Genomic DNA, 23,251 nt, shown 5'->3' on the forward strand with positions numbered 1-23,251 from the left:
ACACACTTTTGCATGGACATATGTTTTCTTTCTTTTTTTTTTCTTTTTTTGTTTTTGTTTTTTCGTTCATATGTTTTCAATTCTCTTGGAGTGAAATTGTTGGGTCATATGGTAACTATGTCTAACTTTCTGAGCAACCACCAAACCATTTCCCACAGTGGCAACACAGTTTTACATTCCCAAAAGCAATATGAGGGTTCCACATTTCTTCACATCCTCGCCAGCACTCAATATTATCCATGTTTTTTTTTATTATAGCTATACTAGTGGGTGAGAAGAGGTATCTCATCATAGTTTTGATCTCCATTTTCCTAATGACTAATAATGTTGAGCATCTTTTCACGTCCTTATTGGCCATTTGCATTACTTCTTTGGAGAAATGTCTATTCATATTTTTTGTCCATTTTTTAATTGGGTTGTCTTTTTATTGTTGAGTTATAAGAGTTCATTATACATTATGGATACAAGACCCTTATCAGATAGGTGATTTGCAATTATTTTCTCCTGTTTTGTGGGTTGTCTTTACTTTTCTGATATATCCTTTGAGACACAAAAGTTTTTAATTTTGATGAGGTCAAATTATTTATTTTTTCATCATTTGCACTTTTGGTATTATATCTAAGAAATCACTGCCTAATCAAAGGTCACAAGGATTTACTGTTTTCTTCCAAGAGTTCTATACTTTTAGCTCATACATTTAGATCAATGGTCTATTTTCAATTAATTTTCATGTGTGGTGTGAGCAAAGGGTCCAACTTTATACTTTTGCGTGTGGATTTCCAGTTGCACAGCACCATTTGTTGAAAGACTATTCTTTTCCCATTAATTGGTCTTGGCACACTTGTCAAAGATTAACTGACTACAGTTTAAAAGTTTATTTTTAGACTCTCAATTCTGTTCCATTGATCTGTATGTCTATTCTTATGCCAGTACCAGACTGTCTTGATTTCTGCAACTTTGTCATAAGTTTTGAAATCATTAAGTACAGACCTCCAACTTTGTTCTTTTTCAAGACTGTTTTGGTTATTCTGGGTCCCTTGCATTTCCATGTGAATTTTAGGATTAGCTTACAATTTCTGCAAAAAACAAAGCAGCTAGGACTTGGATAGGGATTGTGTTGAGTATGTAGATCAGTTTAGGAAGTTATCCCTAGACTACTGCAATAATATCTTAATAGATTTCTGTTTCCTCTCTTGCTCTCCTATAGTCAATTTCCCAAACCTTAACCAAAGGGACATTTTTTTTATTGAAGTGCAGTAGATTTACAATCTTAGTTTCAAAGCAATTCAGCTATACTTATACATACACATATATTTTTTCTTTTCAGATTTTTGCCATTACAGCTTATTACAAGAAATGGAATATAGTTCCCTTTGCTACACAGTAGGTCCTTGTTGTTTATCTATTTTATATATAGTACTATGTATCTATTAATCCCAAACTCCTAATTTACCAAAGGGACATTTTTAACATCAGTCAGAAAATAACACAAAAGATTTCCTAAATGTTAAAATAAAATTAAACTCTTTATAATGGTTTTCCCAAAACCCTCATGATCTAGCTCTTGCCTAGCTCTCTGACCTCATTCCTACTACTCTCTCCCATGATCCCTATACTTCGGCTAGTTTTTGTCCCTTGAACATGTCAAGACTGTTCCCATCTTAGGGACTTTGAATGTGCTGTTTCCTCAATATGTAATACTTTTTCCCCAGATTTTTTAGACACCTGGCTCCTTCTCATTCAGATCTCAGTTCAAATGTCATCTCTCTAAGGAGGACTTTTTGGAGCATCCTAGGTAGAGTACTCTCACAGGCACTACCTTATTTCCTTGTTTTTATTTAGTTTATAGCACTTACCACATGAAATTATTAATGTGTTCATGGTTCCTCTCTCTCCAGCAGACTATAAGCTCTAAGAAGAAAGACCCTCTCTGTCTTGTACACTGCTATTCCCCAAGTTCAATCATTCAGTATGTGTAGGAATAAATGGTAATATAGAACACTATTATACCCCAACACTATTATTCTTTCACTCCAAAGCAGGGTGATTAAATTAAATGGCCCTTTCATATCTGTTTTATTCAATATTCTGTTTTTAAAGCCTAGGACTGACATATTTTTCACTGACCTAGAAGACTGATGGGGAAAACCTGAACATTAAAAAGAACTGGCTAAATGATGGAATTTAGAAAGTCATCATTTGACAATGACTACAGTAAATAGCAATGACTGTTCCAATCAATAATAAGCAATAGATGCTAAAATTAGTGGGTGAAAAGATGTTTGGCCTCAAAGATACATACTAATTAATTTTAAAATGGAAAAGTAATAATTTTACAGTAAGGAAATCAAGCAGACACCACCATAACCATATGATCAAAATTAACATGACAGAAGCCATGTTCCTCATGATATGAAGCACTGAAAAGGACCCATCACTTCTGTGGTAAATCTGTTTATGGGGAAATATCAGAAAAATCAAAATTGAAAAACATTCTGTAAAATAATTGTTCTATATGGTTCAAAAATGTCAAGGTTATAAAAGACAAAGATTAAGAAACTGTTTTAGATTAAAAGAGACTAAGAAACAAGGTAACTAAATACAATATGTAAATCCTAGATTGTCTCTCAGGTCAGAAAACAAAATTTTTTTCTTTTGCTTTATGTAAATAACATTATTGGGAAAATTGGTAAAAACCAAATAAAAACTTTTTAAAATTGAAGTACAGTTTTAAAATTGAAGTACAGTTGATATACAATATTATAAAAGTTACAGGTGTACAATATAGTGAGTCACAATTTTTAAAGGTTATATTCCATTTAGAGTTACTATAAAATATTTGCTATACTCCTCTTGTGTCAGCTGTGGGTCTGTCATGCATGGCTTTTATTGCATTGAGGTATGTTCCTTCTATGCTCACTTTTGGGAGAGCTTTTATCAAAGATGGATGTTGAATTTTGTCAAAAGCTTTTTCTGCATCTACTCAGATGATCATATAGTTTTTACTCTTCAATTTGTTAATGTGGTATATTACACTGATTTAATATTGAAAAATCACTGCATCCTCACCCTGGGGTAAATCCCATTTGATCATGGTGTATGATCCTTTTAACGTATTGTTGGATTTGTTTTGTTAATATTTTGCTGAGGATTTTTGCATCTATGTTCATCAGTGATACTGGCCTGCAACTTTCTTTTTTGTGTGTGCTATCTTTGGTTTTTGGTATCAGGGTGATGCTGGCCTCACAGAATGAGTTCAGAAGTCTTCCTTCCTCTGTAATTTTTTGGAATAGTTTGAGAAGGACAGGTGTTAAGTCTTCTCTAAATGTTTGGTAGAAGCCATCTGATCCTGGACTTTTGTTTGTTGAGAGCTTTTAAATTAGTGATTCAATCTCATTACTGGTAATTGGTCTGTTCATATTTTCTGTTTCTTCATGATTCAGCCTTGGGAGATTGTACCTTTCTAAGAATTTGTCCATTTCTTCCAGGTTGTCCATTTTTTTTACTGGCACATAGTTCTCTGAAGCAGTCTCTTATGATCTTTTATATTGCTGTGGTGTTGGTTGTAACTTCACCTTTTGGTACAATCAGTACCAAACTGACAAATTTAACCAACTGGTAAAATCCAAATAAGGACTTTATATAATATTACATATCCTCATTTTCATAACCAATGTCCTCAATTTGGGGAAATATACACTGAGGTATTTAGAGGAAAAAGAGCATCACGACTGTAACATACTTCAAAGTGATTCAGAAAAAAAAAAAATATGTGTACAGAGAAAGAAAGGAGAGAATGATAAAGCAACCATAATACAAGTTAATATTTGAGGAATCTGGCTGAAAGCTGTACCTATGTTCCACATTTTAAAATGCTCTCTGTCACATACTTTATTCACTTCTTAGGACCTGCCACTGTCACATAAAATAGTACAAAATAGAGTACCAAGGACTAACAACTTTGTAATTCTTACTTATATCAGAATTTACCATCTTCCTTTCTCCTTCCCCAATCTGAGCAACAACCAAATTACTCCATTTGACTTTCTCAGTAATTTAGAATTATAATGTTTACCTGGAAAGAATCCATGCAGACCGGACTGGAAGCCAGCTCCTCATCTACCGCATGTAACTTCTCCATGAAAGTACTATCCTTGGTCTGCTTGGGCTTTGGGGGAGGCGGGGGCCCCATGGGCACTACCTCAGCACTGATGTGCCTGATGGCAGGTGTGGTGACTTTCTCAGCCTGATTAAAAGAGGCAATTATGTTAAAAAATGAAAGGGAGGGGAAAAAATGAGCGAGAAGAGAGAAGCAAGTCTATCATATGCTAGTGATCTTCTCTTCCCATCTAGAAAGAGGCATATAAAAACAAAGGCACTGTTGACCACATTAATCTAATTAGGTTTTATCCTACTTCCAACAAAGCCAGGAAGACACTACTTAGGTTACCAAAAGTGGGAAATATAATATAAATGGCCTTAGAACGGTATTAGAAAACACATATGAAAAAGAGAAGCGTAGAAGAAAAGCAATTCTGTCATCACTCATATTTGGTCCCTTAATAAGAATTCAGAAATCTCTCGTCACTAAGTTACAGTATTCTCTCAACTGTTCACTAATTTAAGGGACTTTGAAATCAACTGGTTAGTTACAACCGGTCACAAATACCAGGAAGATAATGGCATGATTATTGATCTTCAATTATGTTTGACAAAGGGTGAGAGCTCAGAATCACCATAAATAAATTATCTATTTATACAGTTGAATAACCTACTTACACAGTTATCTCTACTTTACCTCTTTAGTATGCTGTAAATTTACCTCTGATAATATGCCACTCTCCTCATCTGTTTCAGTCATCTCAGAAGACTGCCTCAATCTGGATTTCTTGGCCCCACGTGGAGATGAAGCAGTGCTTTCAACATCACTTTCCAATAAACTCTATAAAACAAATCCAGTTCACTTTCACATCTATGCCCCTACCTCATTCCACTAAGTTTGAACTATCTCAAGAGAATGAATCACAAAACACCAATCACTGAATCGGTCAGAGTAAGAGAAAACAAAATTTAAATAAAAGCTTAATTTTCTAAAGGTGGGAACAGGGATCAGATCACTATCCTCATCAGCAGTGCAAACTCTGTAAAATTGTAAGGCACTAGTTTAAAATCATTTAACATCAAGTCAAAGAACACAGTAAGAAAGAGAATATTACATAGCTATGAAAATGAACAAACCACAGCTATAAGTAACACTATAAAGGAATCTCAAATGACTAACGTTGAACCAAAGAGGGGAAAAAAATCACACAAAAGCATACACTATGGTTCTACTTACACAAGGTTCAGAAACAGTAACAAAATTGAACTATAGTGTGTAGAGCTGCATATTTAGGTGGTATAATGATAAAGAGAGGCAAGGAAGTAATTACCAAGAAGTCAAGATAGTGGTTATCTACAGGGGAAGAGAAGTGATTGTGATTAGGAAGGGCATATAAGAGGAGTCTGGCAATGTTATCTTTAATGACTCTGAAGGAAGTTTCATGAGAATTAGCTTTATAATTATTTAAGCTGTATTTTTTATTTTTATTCTATGCACAGTTCTGCAAGTCATATGTATGTAAAATATTCATAAGATGTGAAAAAATTAAGGGAGCATGAAGAAGAGAAAACACCTCACATTCTTGGATTTATGCTAAGAAATGAGTAGAAAAAAGATCTGTGTTTCAAAGCTCTCTCTAGAACAGGCGACATTACTAAGGAAGCAAAGTACACTGTCATACTGAGTCAAATTTTTTCTATATTACCAACTAACACTCCCAGGGGTAACCACTGACCTCTTCAGCGGTCTCATCCTCCTCTTCATCATCTGGCTGGTACTCCTCATCAGAGGAATCGTCGTCTTCAAGGTGGATATCCACAAACTGAGGAGGCTACATAAGCACAATTACAGAAAGAAATGAAATGACAGAAAACACAAATCACACGTATTTGGAAAATAAGGGGAAGAAAGTAGAGCAGGAGAAAAAAGAAATCCTAAGAGCACAACAAACAGCTAAAGCAAATTATAAGAGGCAAGAGTTAAAAAGATCCCTAGCATGAGAGTCAAACCTAAGAGTAAAGGAATGAAAAAAAAACAAAGCTGGAATTAAAATGAAAACACAGGCCCCCAAAAAGTTAACAAATAGAAAGGTTTCAAAATGATGTCCTCCCAGAAAAGAGTAAGAATTACAGCTTCCAAGTTTACCTTAATTTCATTGGCCTTCTTAATTGGTGAAATATTCCATGTTGGAATTACCTGCCAACAAAGAATGAAAATAATTAACTTCTCTTAATTGAAATAGGCTATCTTCCATTTTTACTTCTTTACCATCACAAATAGCCATCAGACTGACATGTAGCTGCAGTGATCTAAGGGTACTGATTATCCCCAAGGACACACTTGCAAATATTTATCAGTGCCTGAGAGAAGAATTTCACTTCATTTCATCAGCATTTCTGCCTTAAACCTAGTTAGATTCTGTATTATCTGTAAATGGACAAAGTGTCTGTCTTGTCTACCTTATATCACAGTTTGGGTTCACATGGAATAATGAATGTGAAAAACTATTTGTAAACAACAATGGTACACAAATCTAAGATATTATAGGTGACAGGAGCCTTTTGCCGTCAGTATTTTTTTAATCAATTATTTAAATCCACCGTAAGTATGCCTCCAAAAACTCAGCCATGAAAAATTCTGAGGGAAGGATTTAGAGGTGAAGTGCCAAGTTGTACACAACTCATCTTCAAACAGTACAGGAAAAAACAATAAGTAGACATAGAGAGATATAAAGCAAATATGTCAAAATTTTGCAATTGTTAAATCTAGACAGAACCTAGATTCACTGTAAAATTCTTCCAACTTTTTGTGTGTTTTAAAACAATAGAGTTGACAGGGGAGAAGTTTTCTTGTTTGTTTTTTTTCTTTTTAAGAGACGCTAGCTTTTGGTTTATTTGAAAATAGAAAATGAATCGAGCCCCAAAGACCACACCCAATGTGGTCAGAGACAGCCAAAGAGCAGCCCTGGCAGGGTGATGAGGGGGAGAAGTTTTTAAAAGAATTCTTTAAAACCTCTTCCATACTCCTGACAAAATGCCATTAGAGTGTATAATTTCTTGACCATCTAATTATGAACCAATCAAAATCATCTTATGAACAAAATCCAGTAAGTCATTAGGTTCTGTTTCTATAAGAAGTCTGAGGCCCTCCACATCTCCTCAGCCCTGCCATGTTCTGGCTACTTACCTAGCTCTGTGTAGCCTGGCCCAAAATAGGGTAAAGGGAATGATATGATTCAGGGCCATAACCCTTTCATCTTTGTTTCTGACCCAATCAATGTCCTTACTATCAAATCCATCAGGAAGCAGTCAGTCTATTAAGCATTAAGAAGCAAGAGACCTGGACTCTAATCCTTGTTCTCCCACATAAACTACAGTATGCGTTGTCCAACTTCTCTACAACTATATACATGGTTGGTAAACATAGTCCAGAGCCTGATTTGGATCTCCTTGGGGTTTTTTTAGAAACAATTATGGAATTAATGTTAATTATATTCTATATGTCAGGCTGACTTCACAGAACTTCTGTCTCACTGATGGCTGCTTTCATCATAGCTGCCACATGCTCATTTGTGATTACTTCCTGGAGAAAGATAAAATTTCATTTAACTAGAGTTAGTCAATGAGACCAAAAAAAAAAAAAAAAAATTACAGATGCAGCTGTCAAAAAAAACCAATGCACAGGGGAGCAGAATTTGCCACCCTAAAATATGTTTCTTTGGCATTAAAAAAAAAAGCCATTGTAAACTTAGGCTGCATCAAGGGGAGATACGGTATCTGGAACATTGAGAGGATAGCCTAAATTTAATCTGTACTAGTTAAACCACATCTGGATATGGATACACTTTTAAAAGGATATGGACAAACCAGAATCATATGGAAGAAAGAGATCATATTGGTGAAGGTACTCAAAGTCTTGTCATATGAAGACCAATAAAAATTGGGGGATACTCAGCATCAAAAAATGTTATGGGGGAGGGTATAGCTCAGTGGTAGAGTGCATGCTTAGCAAGCATGAGGTCCTAGATACAATCCCAGCACTTCCTTCTAAAAATAAATAAGTAAATAAACCTAATTACTTCCCCTCCCCAAAAAAAACCCAAATCAATCAATCAATCAATCAATCAATCAATCAATCCTAATTACCTTCCCGCCCCCCAAAAAATATTATGAAAAGATATACTGGTTTTCCTCAACTAGAGGAAAGGTCATGCGGAAGAAGAACAGCCATGTCTTCCATAGGGCTGCAAGGAACAGAATCAGACAGACAAATACTACAATATGCATTTTAGGTCTACGGGCCAAATATTCCTTACTCTCAGAGACAGAATGGACTCCAGCAGGGCTGTCACCTGCCTTGTCACAGAAGGTAAGTACAAGCTGGACAAATGCTAGTTAAGCAGATATAACATGGTTCCCAGCGTCAAAGGGCCTGCTGTACCAGTATGCTTCAAAAGTCTTCAAGTGGTTTTCACATCTTAGTGTGCAAAAGAATGTACTGTTATGTTTTTAGCAATGCGCATTCCCTGGCCCTACCCACGGGTCCCGATTCCTAGGTTCCCGATTCCTAGGTTCGGGGTAAGCTCAAGCATGTGCATTTTTAATAAGCACTCCTGAAGGACCTCACACCAGGGGGATCTTGATGCAAGTGGTCCCTGGGACATAATTTGAAATATACTACTTTAAACACTCTGCCACATACCTCACAACATGAATAGAAAACCTGACCTCACTCATCGCTCTCAACTATTCCAAATGGTTATCTACCTAGCACTTCCAGAAAGCAAATAAAATAAAAATAAACTATGTTAATGATTTCATACATTTTGTCTCTACATGTCTACTTGTCTTTTACAAATATTTCTTCAAGGAGGCAAACCCAGATCGTGATAAATCTTCCCTATATTTTTTTTCCTGGAATTAGATATTATTTACAAAGCTAAACAAACAATAAAGAAAAAACAACACCCACCACTCCTTTTTCCACCACTTCCTTTAGTTTAGAGCGTGTCATTTTGGGCTCCTAAGAGGGAAATATCAGAAGAAAACAGTCAATAAAAATATCGAGTGATTCTTGGGTTTTGCGATGCTAACCTTGCCCCCAACTGTCAAATTATTTACAAACTCCCAAGTGATCCCGCACACTTAGCCAGTTTCAGACAGCTCTGTTTCATGACATTAAAATAACAATAACTACTCACAAACATGGGCATATCTTCTGTCTCGCTGATGGCTGCTTTCATCATAGCTACCACGTGTTCATTTGTAATTACTTCCTAGAGAAAGATGAAATTTCACTTAATCCAACAAAGATGCATCACCTAGATAATACCCATCTTTCTCTAATCCTTGTAGACTTATGTAGAGGATAAATGAGAGCTAGATACTCATATGGCTTCAGATTAGGGTAAAGCAAGGCAACTGAAAGCAAAGAAGCTTCTTTGCTTTCAGTTGGAGAGAAGTACACAGCTTCAACCAATGTAGCAGCAAACAGACCAACCTTATTGGTGGCTACTAAGAACAGGAATGGCTCACATAAAAAGAGATTCTTAAGCAAAACGGTAATAAACAATAAAGCCTTTATAAACAGCCGCATTGCTACATATCAAAGAATATGTGCAAAGTAGTGTAAGCTGTTAAGTGCGCATCTTTTCAGACACATCAGCCCACAAAAGAGAAAATCCACAACAAACATTATCATCTTCAAATCTTCTAAACAATACAATAAACAATCAAATCAGTGGAAGGAAGCAGAGTAACAGTTTATCTTCCCAATTAAGCTCTTTACCATGTTTTCAGATTTCAAACTTGTGCTGAGTTTAAAGAGAAAGCTGTCTTAAAATGTTAAGTATTTTGCCACAGGTAACTCACAAAATTAGTAATTCATACATCAAGAGTCAAGAATTTCCTAAGGGGGAGGGAATAGCTTAGTGGTAGAGCGCATGCTTAGCATGCATGAGTTAGCATGCATGAGGTCCTGGGTTCAATCCCCAATACCTCCTCTAAAAATAAAGAAATAAATCTAATTACCTCTCCCCTCCAAAAAAAGAATTTCCTGAATATTGGAAATGGAAAAAGTTCCATTCCAATTACACGGCTGCCCCAGCCTTACTCACATGAAGGATGTTTCGCACGTTGACTGCTGTTAGGTTGTGCTGCTTGGCCCCGTCCTCTAAGGTGCGGTCAAGCACGTCATCCAGCTTCAGGTCACAAGCCAAAGTGCCTTCTTCCTGACCCCGTCCATCTCTTTTCCTCTTGGTACCCTTTTTCTTTTTCCGTCTTTTCTCATTTTCTTCACTGTCTTGCTCTTCTGCAAATAAACCGAGAACATCACCAGAATCTGCACAAGCAACTGTTCCCGGAACTTAACCCAAAAAGCCAACAGTGAAAGAAAAACAAGTTGCCAGCTATCTGGCCCTGGAAGTCAAAGAAGACTCTGATATGACAGTGGTAGTAATGGTGGATGTGGTACCATTGTCAGAGTAGTAACACCTAACATCACTGAATATTCATTTTAGGTCAGGCATTCCTCTATACGCTTTATAAATATTAATTCACCTACTCCTCATAACAACCCTATGAGGTAGGGACTATTATTTTTCCCATTGAACAAAGGAAGAAAATGAGGCAGAAAGATTAAGAAACTTGCCCAAGAGCTAGTAATGACAGAGCCATGTTTGGAAGCCACACACTCTAGCTCTAGAACCTGCTGTCTTACTTATTACTCTACACTGCCCAGATAATACATCAGAAACCCTGGGTCTGTGTCCCAGATTGACAAATTAACTGGGTAACCTTGGCAATAGAATCTTATTTTTTTCTTTGTAAAATACGAATACCTGCCCATCAGGGATGTCATGCAGATTAAGTAAAATAATATATATCAAAATGCTTTACAACCAGTATTATACAAACATAATTTATCATTATTATTAGACTATTCAGTCTAGAAAAGAGAAAAACAAGGGGCAAGCCAATAAAAATCCACTCTGAACCATACAAAAAAGGGGGGGCAGGGGAATGAAGTACCTCTATTCTACAAGAAAGGAGCACAGATATAACCAGACAAAAGGAAAAGCTTCTTAATTATAAGAATCTGGTAAGTCTTGAAGTAGATTATCATGCAACACCAAAATGAAGTTCTCATCTCTGACACTATTTGGTCTGCTATTGTCTGAAAACAAAGGATTAGAGAAGATTAACATCACAATGACCTTGGTTTAAAAAGACTTTATGACTTTCAACGTGCAGCCTGGCAGCATTTACTCAATGAAAAATTATTAGTAACTTTAAACAATTGCTTTTGCACTTGTGAACATATATCAAGAATTTGGTAAGTGTTTACAATTTTCAATCTAATAATTCTCCTTCTTAAGGAAATAAGTAGACATGTAAAGACCAATAACCAAGTTATTCATTTCAATATTAGTTTTTCTATTTTAACTGAAGTATAGTCGGTTCACAATGCATTAATTTCTGGTGTGTAGCATAGTGACTCAGTTATACATACATATTCCTTTTCATATTCTTTTTCATTATAGCCTACCATAAGGAACATTATTTTAGCAAAAATATGGAAAACACCTAAATGTCTATCAAAAGAAGAAAAACACACAATCTAAAAGGTACAAGTTATGTTTTATTTAGGGACCTTACTGAGGACTATAAGCTGGGAGACAGCCTCTCAGATAGTTCTGAGGAACTGCTCCGAAGAGGTAAGGGAGAAGCCAGGATATACAGAAGTTTTTGATGAAAAAAAAAAAAAGATCAGTGCAAATCACAAAAAAAATAGACATCTCAAGTTAATAATTTTAGTGCTTTTCTATGCATGGGAAGATGCAAGAGTCTGGGCTCACTGAAATTATTCCTCAGTTAATCATCTTAACTATCTAGGGCCAGTATCCTATTTTTCTCCATCCTGAATTCCCCTCAGGGCACACACACCAGAGGAGTCTACGTGGCTGATGGCTTGATGGCTACCAACATTCATTGTTTACTGGAATGGCAGGCAATATCTGCTGTTTACTGAAAGGGCAGGCAACACTTTTGTCCACGTGGCCAATATGAAAGAATGGTTAAGTGAACACTAGTACATCCACACACTGGACTGTAACTGAGCCATTAAAAATTGTCTTTTTACAGGGGTGGATATAGCTCAATGCCAGAGTGTGTGCTTAGCATGCAGGAAGTCCTGGGTTCAATCCCCAGTACTTCCATTAAAAAAAAAAAGAAAACACGTCAAAGACCTATCAATAAAGGCGAATTAAACTACAGAACATATATACAATGGAATGGGGGAAAATGTATTAAGAAAATGAAAAATAAAGCTATGAACATGTATAACTTTAAAAACTTAAGGCAATTTATTTAAGCAATTTGAGAGGGACAAATTAAAAATGTCTACAAAGAGTTTCTAAAGATATAGAAAAATGTTTGATAATGATTTTTAAGGAAAAAAAGGCAGAATTCAAACATACACATTTTACATTTATGGAACCTAAACAAAAATGTGCTGCCTTGAAGTATATCCCAACAAAGTGATAGATGTAAAAGAAATATAAAACTCTAAAAAGTATCAGAAATTGATACAACATTGTAAACTGACTATATTTATATATATATATATATATATATATATATATATATATATATATACCCACAAAAAAACTCTAAGAAGTATCCAAAAAGAGATAAGGCCCTTTACTAATGGTCATTTGAGAAAGCAGCAAAAGGAGAATTATATAGCATAATACGTAACAAAGCTTTCTAAAAACCTTTGTATACATATCTTTTCCCGAAGTCTCTCTTCTCACCTCATTTACCCCTTTTCTCCATAAACTCCAAAACTCTTCTCTCTCTTCACCACTCTTGACTCTTCTCTTCACTCCTCCCTTCCCTCTTACATCCTTTCTCATGTAGAGCAATTTAGACAGTTCTTGGCTTCTGCCATTCACCTTTCCTTCCTCATCTTATCAGCACTTTAACAATGACCTGGTCCTTGCAGAGCAAGAAAAGGATTTCTGACACCTGAGGAAGTTCAGATTGAACATTATATTCAAATCCTATCATATGGTTAGTAACACTGTTAATTCCAAAACTGACCCTGGGGGGAAAAAAGTTCGAAAGACACAAGTTAAAACTATTAATACCATACTAGAAATAAAAAAGATTGTTATTAACTAAAAATTAACCTAAATAAATAAATAAAATCTTTACAAAATTTAGACCTATAAAAAGTAACCAAAATTCATAGAAATGAAGGCCAAAAAAGGAAATTTACAATGGAAGCAGCTAAAATTCATGAAGTTTTATACAGATAGTTGATAAGGAATCAAATTGTCTTCTAAAACAGTGCTTTTCAAACTATCTGGGGCAAAAAACTAGTTTTGTTTTTGACCAATCCATTATAGACTCATATTTCTATAAAATAAGAATATAGCCATAATGTCAAATGTTACAACATTTTTAAAGTTTTACTCTCAGTTTCCCTGAATTATTTTGTTTCAAATCAGGAACAAACAGTTCTCAAACCAGCACTGGTTCTCAGGCCACACTCTCAGTAACACTGCTTTAAAATATACACTGAAAAACTTCAAAACAAATACAATAAAGACAAATACAAAAAATAATTTAAGAGAATTGTAAAGAAAACTTATAAAATTAAGATGGGGGGTGGGAAGGGACAGACTGGGATTTCAAAATGTAGAATAGAAAAACAAGATTGTACTCTGTAGCACAGGGAAGTATATACAGGATCTTGTGGCAGCTCACAGAGAAAGAGAATGTGACAATGAATGTATGTATGTTCATGTATAACTGAAAAATTGTGCTCTACACTGGAATTTGACACAACATTGTAAAATGACTATAACTCAATAAAAAAATGTTAAAAAATGGAAATAACAAAATTCACTGCAGAAAGTATCTTTTTCTGGAAAAATTATCAGAGGTAGCATAATTCCCATTTAGAATGGCTATCTTATAAACAAAGAATCAAAGTAATCACTGTGAGGTTAAATCATCCCATCTAATTACATCCCCTGAAATCATATCACACATATTTCTCTTCTGATTTCTAATTTTACTGCTAAGCTTATTAGGGAATGTGTGTTATAAAGAAAATCTAACACATTCTAATACACTGCACAGACAATGCAGAAAAGAACAGATAATTTTGAACTATTTCTTTCTCTGTTTTAGAATTAATCCTTCATCTTACTTTTAAAATATTGGGATACCACTGATCCTAAGAATTCTAAAGAGTTGAAATTAAAATATTAAAAAAAGGAAAGCACTCTATAAAAATCAGGCTAAAATAGATAAGAAAATTTAATTTTTCCTTCCATGATTAAGATAGGAGGTAGCTAAGATACTCGCTGAGAAGTAGACTTAATGATTTAAGCACTAAAAGTAAAATATACTGTAAATGTACTATAAAGTGGATGATGTCAGTAAAGATATAGGTGGGTTCTCTAATATCTAAATCACCAAAGTTGCTTTGATGTATGAAAACAGTTGCTTAACAGCCCTATCAAAAACACACGAAGGACTTCTGGATCTGGCCACCGCAATGCATTTTTTATCAGATGAAACCTTTCTTCTTGTGACTGTGAAACTATACAAAACTATAAAACTACATAAAAGCAGAATAAAATATATACAACAGTTTGAAAGCACTGTAGAACCACCTCTACAGAAGTGATAAGGAGCTGTGATCTTTCAGAAAAGCGAAGCACATAAGGAGAATCCAAGCTGAAAGCATCATTTTTTCTTGACTAAGAAGCCAGAGATTTGGAGCTACCAAAGCAGCTGAGATTGGGGGAAAAATTCTGCAGAGGAGGAAACAAAGGGAAAATGAGCCACAGAAGTCTCTGTTCAAACTTACGACTATGGTAAAAACTTTTTTTTTTTAAAACCTCGAGCAGGGAGTCATGAGGTCTGCTGTGAATTGGGAGGGGCAGGAGAAAATGTCAAACATGAGTTTTATATCTCTTGCCATGGTTTTTTCTTTTTTTTTTTTTTAATTTAAGTGTAGTTGATTTACAATGTTAGTTTCAGGTATATATGCAACATACATATATAGTTTTTCTTTTCAGATTCTTTTCCATTATATGTTATTACAAGAAATTGAATATAGGTCCCTGTGTTATACAATAGGTCCTTGTTCTTATATCTATTTTATATATAGTAATGTGCATCTGTTAATCCCAAACTCCTCATTTATCCCTCCCTCACCCTTTCCCCTTTGATAACCGTAGTTTGTTTTCATAGTCCGTGAAGGACTATGGTTAACCCTTAAGCTGTGCATGCATAGGACAAAACTCCAAGAAACCCAGCAGGAGAGAGTCACAAGGGAGATCAAATGTAGAAATTTCTCACTCCACAGCAGTGGGAAGACAAAGGTAGTTCAAGTCGTGGAAAGGAGGCAAAGTCTTCATTAACAGCACAGCTTTTTTAGTAGTGTTGAAACCCAAGAGGAACCACTCACTAGAAATATAGGCCACAATCCAGAAGTAAATAGAAAGCTGAAAGAAACTAGCCTTAATATAGCATAAAACCAAAGCTTGGCAGAATTTAAGTGATCCCTCAAAATTATCTGCCTGCCAGAAGAAAACATAACCCTTTTCAGAGGAAGATAACAATACCAAAGCCTCTAGAATTTTTCATCCACAATGTCCAACATCCAACGTCCTAGGTTCAGTCCCTAGTACCTTCTCTAAAAAATAAATAAACCTAATTACCTCCCCTCCAAAAAAAAAAGAGAGAGAGAGTCATAATGTCCAACATCCAATGAAAAATTAAAGCATGGGGGGGAGGGTATAGCTCAGGTAGTAGAGTGCATGCTTAGCATGCACCAGGTCCTGGTTTCATTCCCCAGTATCTCCTCTAAAAATAAATAAATAAACCTAATTATCTCCCCCCCCAACAAAAAAATTTAAAAATTAAAAGTTAAAAATAATAATAAAAAGAAGTGTTTATTCACTTGCCTGTGTTAAATTTCAAAATAAAAACGTATTTCAAAGAAAATTAAGGGAGGCCTAATCCTATGACCTGGCAATTCCACCCAACAAAAACTAAGCACATATGTTCACCAAGAGATCTACAGTAGAATGTTCACAGAATCCTACAACTGCAAACCATCCAAATGCTCAGTAAGAGCTGAATGAAAAAAGAAAATGTAGAATATTCAAACATAATACTATATATCAATGAAAATGAACAGTCTACAAGTACATGCAACAATGTAGACCAATTTCATAAACATAATGTTGATCAGGAAAAGGCAATCTCAAAACATACATACATACGATTCCATTCACAGAAACTACAAAACAGGTGAACTAACCTATGCTGCTAGAAGTCAGGATAGTGACTATGCATGGGTGGAGTGTTGGTATTTCTGGGTTCTGGTAATAATCTGTTTCTTGATCTGGTTGCTGGTAACATGGGTGTAATTCAATCTTTGAAAATTCAGTGAAATTGGATATCTTGGGATATGTGCAGTTTTCTGCACATTACACTTCAATAAAGAGGGGGTTTTTTAGGTTTAAAGAAAAGAAAGCCTACCCATTGGAATAAAGAGTCCACCATCCTCTGTCTCTTCCTCAGTTTGGTGAGCTAGAGTCCTGAGGGGCTTTTCTTGATGAGACGCAAGGACATCTGGCTGGGATGATTTCCTAGGCTGGGCTGCTGGTTTTGTAGAGTGGCTGCCTGATGACAGTGAAGGCATCTCCCCTTCAGAATGCATTTGAGGTTTTCCTGAAAGAACCACAAATATTGCTCCACACTCTGTCCATTCTCAATTATACTCCATTGTAAAAATTAGTATCTTGTTACAAAGTACTTTTTAGTTAGATAACTTCATTAATGATGCATATTTTACACAGGTATTCTTCTCTTTTAAAGACACTGTCCTAAGAAAAATACTGAAATCAAAGCTCAGGTCCAATTTACTCGTCTGTAATGTCAGGGAAATGAACTAGGTAATTGCTAAGGTCTTTCTAGTTCTAATATGCTTTGAGTTATGCATTTTTTGCTATGGAAAAATCGTATCCATAATTGTAGGGGGGGTTATATTCCTGATTACTGAGGGATATTTTATAGATGACCAATGACATCACATTTAATCAACTATAAATGATATATATTACAAAATGTCCTGAACTTCTGACTCTGCAAATCAATTCTACAGAGCACTAGCGTAAAAATTACCATAAAACTGTAAGTATATGGTTCTATAGTTCATTAGACAACTTTCTCCTTTCTCATCTCAACTCTTAATGAGTGCTATCTTTCTTTTTTGTAGGGGGGCATTAAAAAGACAAAGAAACATTCATGTAATATTATCAAAAGTAAACATTAGAATCAAGTTGTCACAGGAAAAATACATATAGGCTTGTTTATACACAGAATAGATAAAGAGTAAATGCAAGGAATTGTTAAATAGTGATTGCTTCTGAGAAGAGAACTTGGGGAACAAGAGGACAAAGTAAAAAGATGCCTAACTTCCACTGTTTACTTTCTGTATTTAGGGATTTCCATGTTTGTGTATTACAGTCAAAAAAATTTTTTTCAAAAAGAGATCAAGTTATTTGTTCCTGAGCTCTTTTCAAAATAGATAGCCTTTATACTTTTTTGGACTGCTATTTAATCAGCATTAGCCAATTCAACTGGCATATAAATAAGATTTTAAATTGGAGGACCCTCCCCACCTCAACAAAGGAAAAAAGCCTTTATTTTCAACTAAAGTATGAATCAATCTTTAAATGTATTTACCCTCAATCTTACTTCTTTTACTTCTGGAGCCCACGATTACTTCACAATGTCAAAAGGTGATAGGCTTTGGCTTTAATAGGGACTGTAATAGGGACTGTTCAACAAAGAATTAAATCCTAAATCCATCAAATCAAAAGTTCCTCCCAGGCAAATTTCTTATAAGAGGGAGGAACATCAAACAATAGCACAGCAGAGCTTCCTCATTTAATCAACAATCTTTAATAGTTTTTAGAATTAATGTCTAACATTTAAAAGCTGAACTGACACAAACGATTTTTCTAAACAAACATATCTAAGCAAAATACAGAAGGTCAGTTTGGAAGGCAGAGTTTCCATTGATACTTTTACTACCTAAAACATTTGGAACTACTCCAAAAAGTTTCTCTATATAGAGAAAATATTATTTTTCTTTGCATCCTTTTCTTTCTCTGACCCCATCACATTGCTTCTCCATTTAATTCCCCTCTCACAGAACCCCTTAGGATCCCACTCTTCCTTTCCTCTATCAATGTGCTAAATGCGAAAGGCTTTCGAAAGAGAAGTCAAGAAAGGTAAGAGATGGAGAAGGAAAAGCCTTATTCAGAGCTTATATGTTACTTGTTTACTGCCAGCCTAAGAACTATTCACTGATAAAATGAAAATAATTAGCTGAGAACTATAAAAACTAACTAATTATAAGCTAAAAATCTGCCTAAGTTAATCATTTTTAAAAAGCAAAGAAAGGAAAAAAAGGCCTAATTAGAAATTAGGGTATGTAAATCAATTTTAAAAGAATAATTAAAACTCTGAGAATAAACACCAACACAGAGAAAGGTTTAATCATTAGCACCTACAGTCTAGAAATATGATTTAACAGTGTATATCTGTAGTAACACAATGCGGATACTTTTAAATGACCCAGATGTTTTTTTCTGGTCCCCGCTCCCATATAATCACGATCAAAAGACTAAAATGTTACTTAAAAAAAAAGTAACAAAAAGAATATGCACTAAATTATAAAAGTAATTACTCTCAGTAATAAGATTATGGGTGATTTTATTTACTTCTTTCAACTTTTCAATATTTTCCAAAATACACATATATGAATTTTCAATATTCCTTCTTTCTTCCTTTCTGCTTTTCATGTTACATTTCTGTGTGGCAAAAAAAAAGAAAAGTTACTTGGGGGATAGACACTCATAATGTATTTCTTTTACTGGCATTACTTGAATATACAGCTAATTGAAGAACGAGGTAGAATAAACTTTCAATTATCCAGTTTAATGAGGGGTAGTAGTATCACAGATAATTCTAAAAAATAAATATTTACTTTATTTATCTACACTTGGATATTTGTAAATTGACTATTAAAAATATCTCCAGATTCCACTCCTCAATAGCTGAGTGACTTTGAACCCCTACTTAACTATACATTCTTTCTCTAGCACTTTTAATCCTGCATTTTCCTCCAGTTCCTCCTGTCTTCATGTCACAAATACAATCGAGCTTAAAGAAAAAAAATTCAGTAATCTTGCTGCCCCTCTAGCTATTTCCCATTCTCCCACTGCACAAATTATCACTGGTGCTTTCATCCCTCCCTCGGTAATTCCATCATTTAATTTCCTTTTCCCCAAAAAACTCTAAGTCTATTCCTGATCAACAACCTTCAAATGTAATCTTTTCTCAGGCATCATTATATCTCCTTTGTCACTAAATTTTCAATAAAAGACCTATTCTTCAAACTGTCCTTCCTCCTTGATGTTCACTATCGCTTCTCCAGTTTCTCCTTGTCTATCATCTTCTTTCATGTTCCTTTCCATGAAGAAGAACCACAACCAACACTTCAAATAGTTCTTACCAAACTTCAATCTCATATTTCTGTTCTTCCTTGATGGCCCCAATGTCACCTCACTCCACATACCTAAGCTGAACTCATTTCAACCCCTCAAATACCTTCCCCATGGAGGCATGCTTCACCATCCCCCACTCCAGATATCTTAAATGGTATCAGTCTGTGAGCAACAGTAGTTCTTTCTTTGTAATGTCTCTAAGATAGACCCTTTCTTCTCTATTCTTCCTGCCAACATCCTATACCAATACTTCATAAGGTCTCAAGGGCATAACAGCAAGGCTCGGTATAGTAATCTGGATCTATCCTTTCTCTCTGAAGCCCTGCTCCCCTCCCACACAAACACTATTCCACTTCCACTTCTTCACCCCAATCCATCAAATCCCATCAATTCCTCAAGTTCCAATTTCAAAAACCCTAATCACCTGTACCACATGCTCTAGCACTTACTCACATGCTGCCTTACACTGCTCCAAATGAATTATGTGTTTATGTCTTGTCTTTCCAATTAGACTATAACCTTTCTAAGGTTAGAATTATGCCTTCTGCTTATTTATTAATTGGTTATATTCTACAGGAAAAATTCAAACACTTAAGCATGAAAAATAAATTCCTTCACAGTCTAAACCCAATCTACCACTCTGAAGTCATCTCTCACTGCCTCTTCCAAGCAACTATGTCACCATCCTCTTCTGCCTCTGTGCCTCTGCTCAGACTGTTCTTGGCCAAGATATCCCAGGCCACCATTCTGTCAAGCCACAACTCATTCCTCAAGTCCTATGGGCAAATTATGTGATCTCTGAAGAGCCTTACCAAATGTCACAGGCAATAGTCTCTTCCTTTAAGCTGCTGCCCCTCCTCAAGCCCTTTATAAATGCCCACCAAATCACAAAGGGCCACACATAATTCATCCCTCCAGAAATGATGAAAAGTTAAGAGAAAGGAAAGAAAAGGATACAGAAGAGGACCTAGGAAACGGGAGTGGAGAAGAAAGTTGCTACCGATTCATAGAGTTCACTGAGGACCCTTACAAGAACCATAGCTCCAATTCCGTTCCAAATCAACATTCCCTTTCAGAAACACTGTTTTGTAAAGGCACTGCAGAGGATGCAATAACAACAGAAAAGGCAATGGTACTGACAAGGAAAATATAACCTAAAGACCTTCAATATCTTACCTCCTTCTTCCTTGACTTCTTCGCTAGGCTCTCCTGAAAGAGGCTCCTTTGTGATAGGATGATCATCTCTGTCTTCTTGGGTAAATGGCCCAGGCCTGAGTATAATTTTCTTCCCTCTCCTTGAGCTAGTGGCCTGGAGTTTTCCTTTACCAATATGTATATTTAGGGGCTGGGAAGACTCCAAGGAAGGTAGGGTGATTCCCTGAGAGATGGCCAAATCAACAGCTTCTAAAACTGGTGCATTTGTGTCCTGGGTGAGCACACGAGAGTCTGAAGGTGGGTCCTCCACACCAAGCTGTTCTCCTGCATCCTGTACAGACTGTTCTTCAAGGCCAGCTGCTCTGCCATGACTTGGAACCCAGGACAGTGACACTGACCCCAAGTCTTTAACGTGGTCCAATTCTGGCTTAACAGCTGACTCTAGGTCTAAGTCATCCTCCTCCTGGTTGCCCTGATGCTGGGGGGAGTCTGTCAGTGTAGTTCTTCTCTTTTTACAGGGCAACATTTTGCAAGTCCCACTTCTGTTCCATTCTGAAAGGATAAAAGCAAGTTCTTATCACATTCACATTAATTAATGATAATAATATTTCCTCAAATATCTTTTCATTTATTCATGTTCAAACATGAACACAGCATTTTACACCAAATGCACAATCTCCCCACCAGGTGGGAGCTGAGAGAGTGGTTAGAGTGCCTGAGTTCAAACCCTAACTCTATTACTGATTAGTATGTTATCTTGGCTGAGTGACTGACAACCTCTCTAAAGTTCTGTTTCCTCAACTGTAAAAAATAATAATTGTTCTTACTTCGTGGAGTTGTTACCTGAATTAAATAGTAAGTGATTAGTGTTAGTTACTTTTATTACCATCAGGAAGGCAGAATAACATGATGCTGAGAGCAAACTGTGGAGTCAAACTATCTGGATTTGTTTCCCAAGTCAGCTTCTCTGCAGCTTTGTGACCTTGCAAAAGTTACTTAACCTGAAACTCAGTTTCTTCTGCTATAAAATGAAATAAAAATAGCACCTACATCATTAGATAGTAATTTATTACATCAGTAAATGTTTACTATTGTTGCTTTTATAAACAGGTATTTCCATTAACAGAAACAAGCCAAAAGCAGGGTTTGGTTGTTTAAAAAGGTTAGGCTATCTTAACAGAAATTTTTCGTTGAAAACAAGAAAGAGATTCTTAGTGTTCTCAATACTATGTTACTTCTGGACTCTTGGCTTCATATCCAGTCATCACTACTTTAAGGGCAACAATAACCTAAACTGGAGAGTATTTTATGTTTGTATAGCACCTGTTTGCAAACCTCTTTTATAGTACTTATCACTTTTTTGATGGCTTCTTGTCTCGTTTCCATTTCCATCCCCCTACACTGTGTGCTTTCTGAGGGAAAGGACCCTTTCAACTAGTACCTCTTGTACTCTTCAGCAGTATCTGCTCTATTGTAGATACTCAATAAATACTCCTCAAATAAATGAATGAATTAAAGAGGGCATGAACTTCCCATTCTGTGCTTCATTCTATGCAGCTTGGACCAAGAGCATTATATAGAAACCGACTGCATCTTTCTGCCCCCCTCCTCAAAGTTTACTCTCCATAAAATAGGTCCAAGAATAGAATAAGCTGCCTTGTGATACAGTGAGTTCATCACTGACAATGTTCAAGCAAAGCCTGAACGTCCATCTATCAGGGCACTAGATGAAAGCTTGGACTAGACGACGGCAAAATAGAGTTCTTTCTAAGAGTCTGAACCTTATAGTTAGTTTTAAACCTCCCTCATATTCAGTTTCTCCAGGACGCTAGGAGAAATCCCCCTGCCCCTGCCAAATCAACTGATATCCTTATACTGGTAATTAAAGCTCAATAAGGACGTGAAATTCCGCTGATCCCTGTGAGGGAGGGTGATAAGAGAGAAAAAAGTAGAGTGGGAGTAGTTTAGGAGAGTCCTATACTTCACAGACAAATTACTGAGGTCCAAGGAAAAGAAAAGAGGGAAGGGGAGGGAAGGAAAGAAAAGGAAAAGAAAAGAAGCTACTATTCAAAGTCAGCAGCGTGCAGGGATCAGCCCTGAGCACTTCAAACACAACAGTGGCTCTAAAGAGGGCCCCCTTTGGGAACTGGAGTCAGACCAACAGAGTGAATGAATGCAAATACGGAGGCAGCCCCAGCGAGGACCCCTCCTGGGAAAAGCTTTCACAAAGGGGTCCTAACTGCGCCTTTCACCCCGGCGCCGAGCGCTGGCCCAAATCCCCGCTCTCAGCTATTCACCTTCACTCCCCTACCTCTGTCATGCACCCCGCGCCAGCCCTCAGACCCGACCGCCTCAGCCCGGACATCCTTCGCCCGGACGTCCAGCGCCCT

At 36.2% G+C, this 23,251-nt stretch overlaps 1 protein-coding gene across 9 annotated transcripts in view; it reads right to left on the reverse strand.

Moving 5' to 3' along the window:
- The window catches only part of GON4L (gon-4 like), a 67,356-nt gene that overhangs the window by 41,181 nt on the left and 2,924 nt on the right, over window positions 1–23,251 (reverse strand). For 8 of the 9 annotated variants that reach the window (XR_010377482.1, XR_010377481.1, XM_064477832.1 and 5 more), the window contains 9 exons: window positions 20,883–21,413; window positions 16,669–16,860; window positions 10,218–10,411; window positions 9,303–9,377; window positions 9,074–9,124; window positions 6,248–6,298; window positions 5,838–5,933; window positions 4,823–4,942; window positions 4,076–4,246 (listed from right to left, as the gene is read on the reverse strand). Coding sequence is in view for 7 of the 9 variants with exons in the window: in XM_064477832.1 (XP_064333902.1) it covers window positions 4,076–4,246; window positions 4,823–4,942; window positions 5,838–5,933; window positions 6,248–6,298; window positions 9,074–9,124; window positions 9,303–9,377; window positions 10,218–10,411; window positions 16,669–16,860; window positions 20,883–21,387 (1,455 nt within the window). In the remaining 2 variants the exon portion in view is untranslated. Of the gene's footprint in view, window positions 1–4,075; window positions 4,247–4,822; window positions 4,943–5,837; window positions 5,934–6,247; window positions 6,299–9,073; window positions 9,125–9,302; window positions 9,378–10,217; window positions 10,412–16,668; window positions 16,861–20,882; window positions 21,414–23,172; window positions 23,240–23,251 lie in introns of those variants that run through there. The other variant, XM_064477833.1, reaches the window with a different exon arrangement.

Source organism: Camelus dromedarius, chromosome 23 (genome assembly GCF_036321535.1).
Source record: "Camelus dromedarius isolate mCamDro1 chromosome 23, mCamDro1.pat, whole genome shotgun sequence".
In the NCBI taxonomy this organism is placed as follows: Eukaryota; Metazoa; Chordata; class Mammalia; order Artiodactyla; family Camelidae; genus Camelus; species Camelus dromedarius.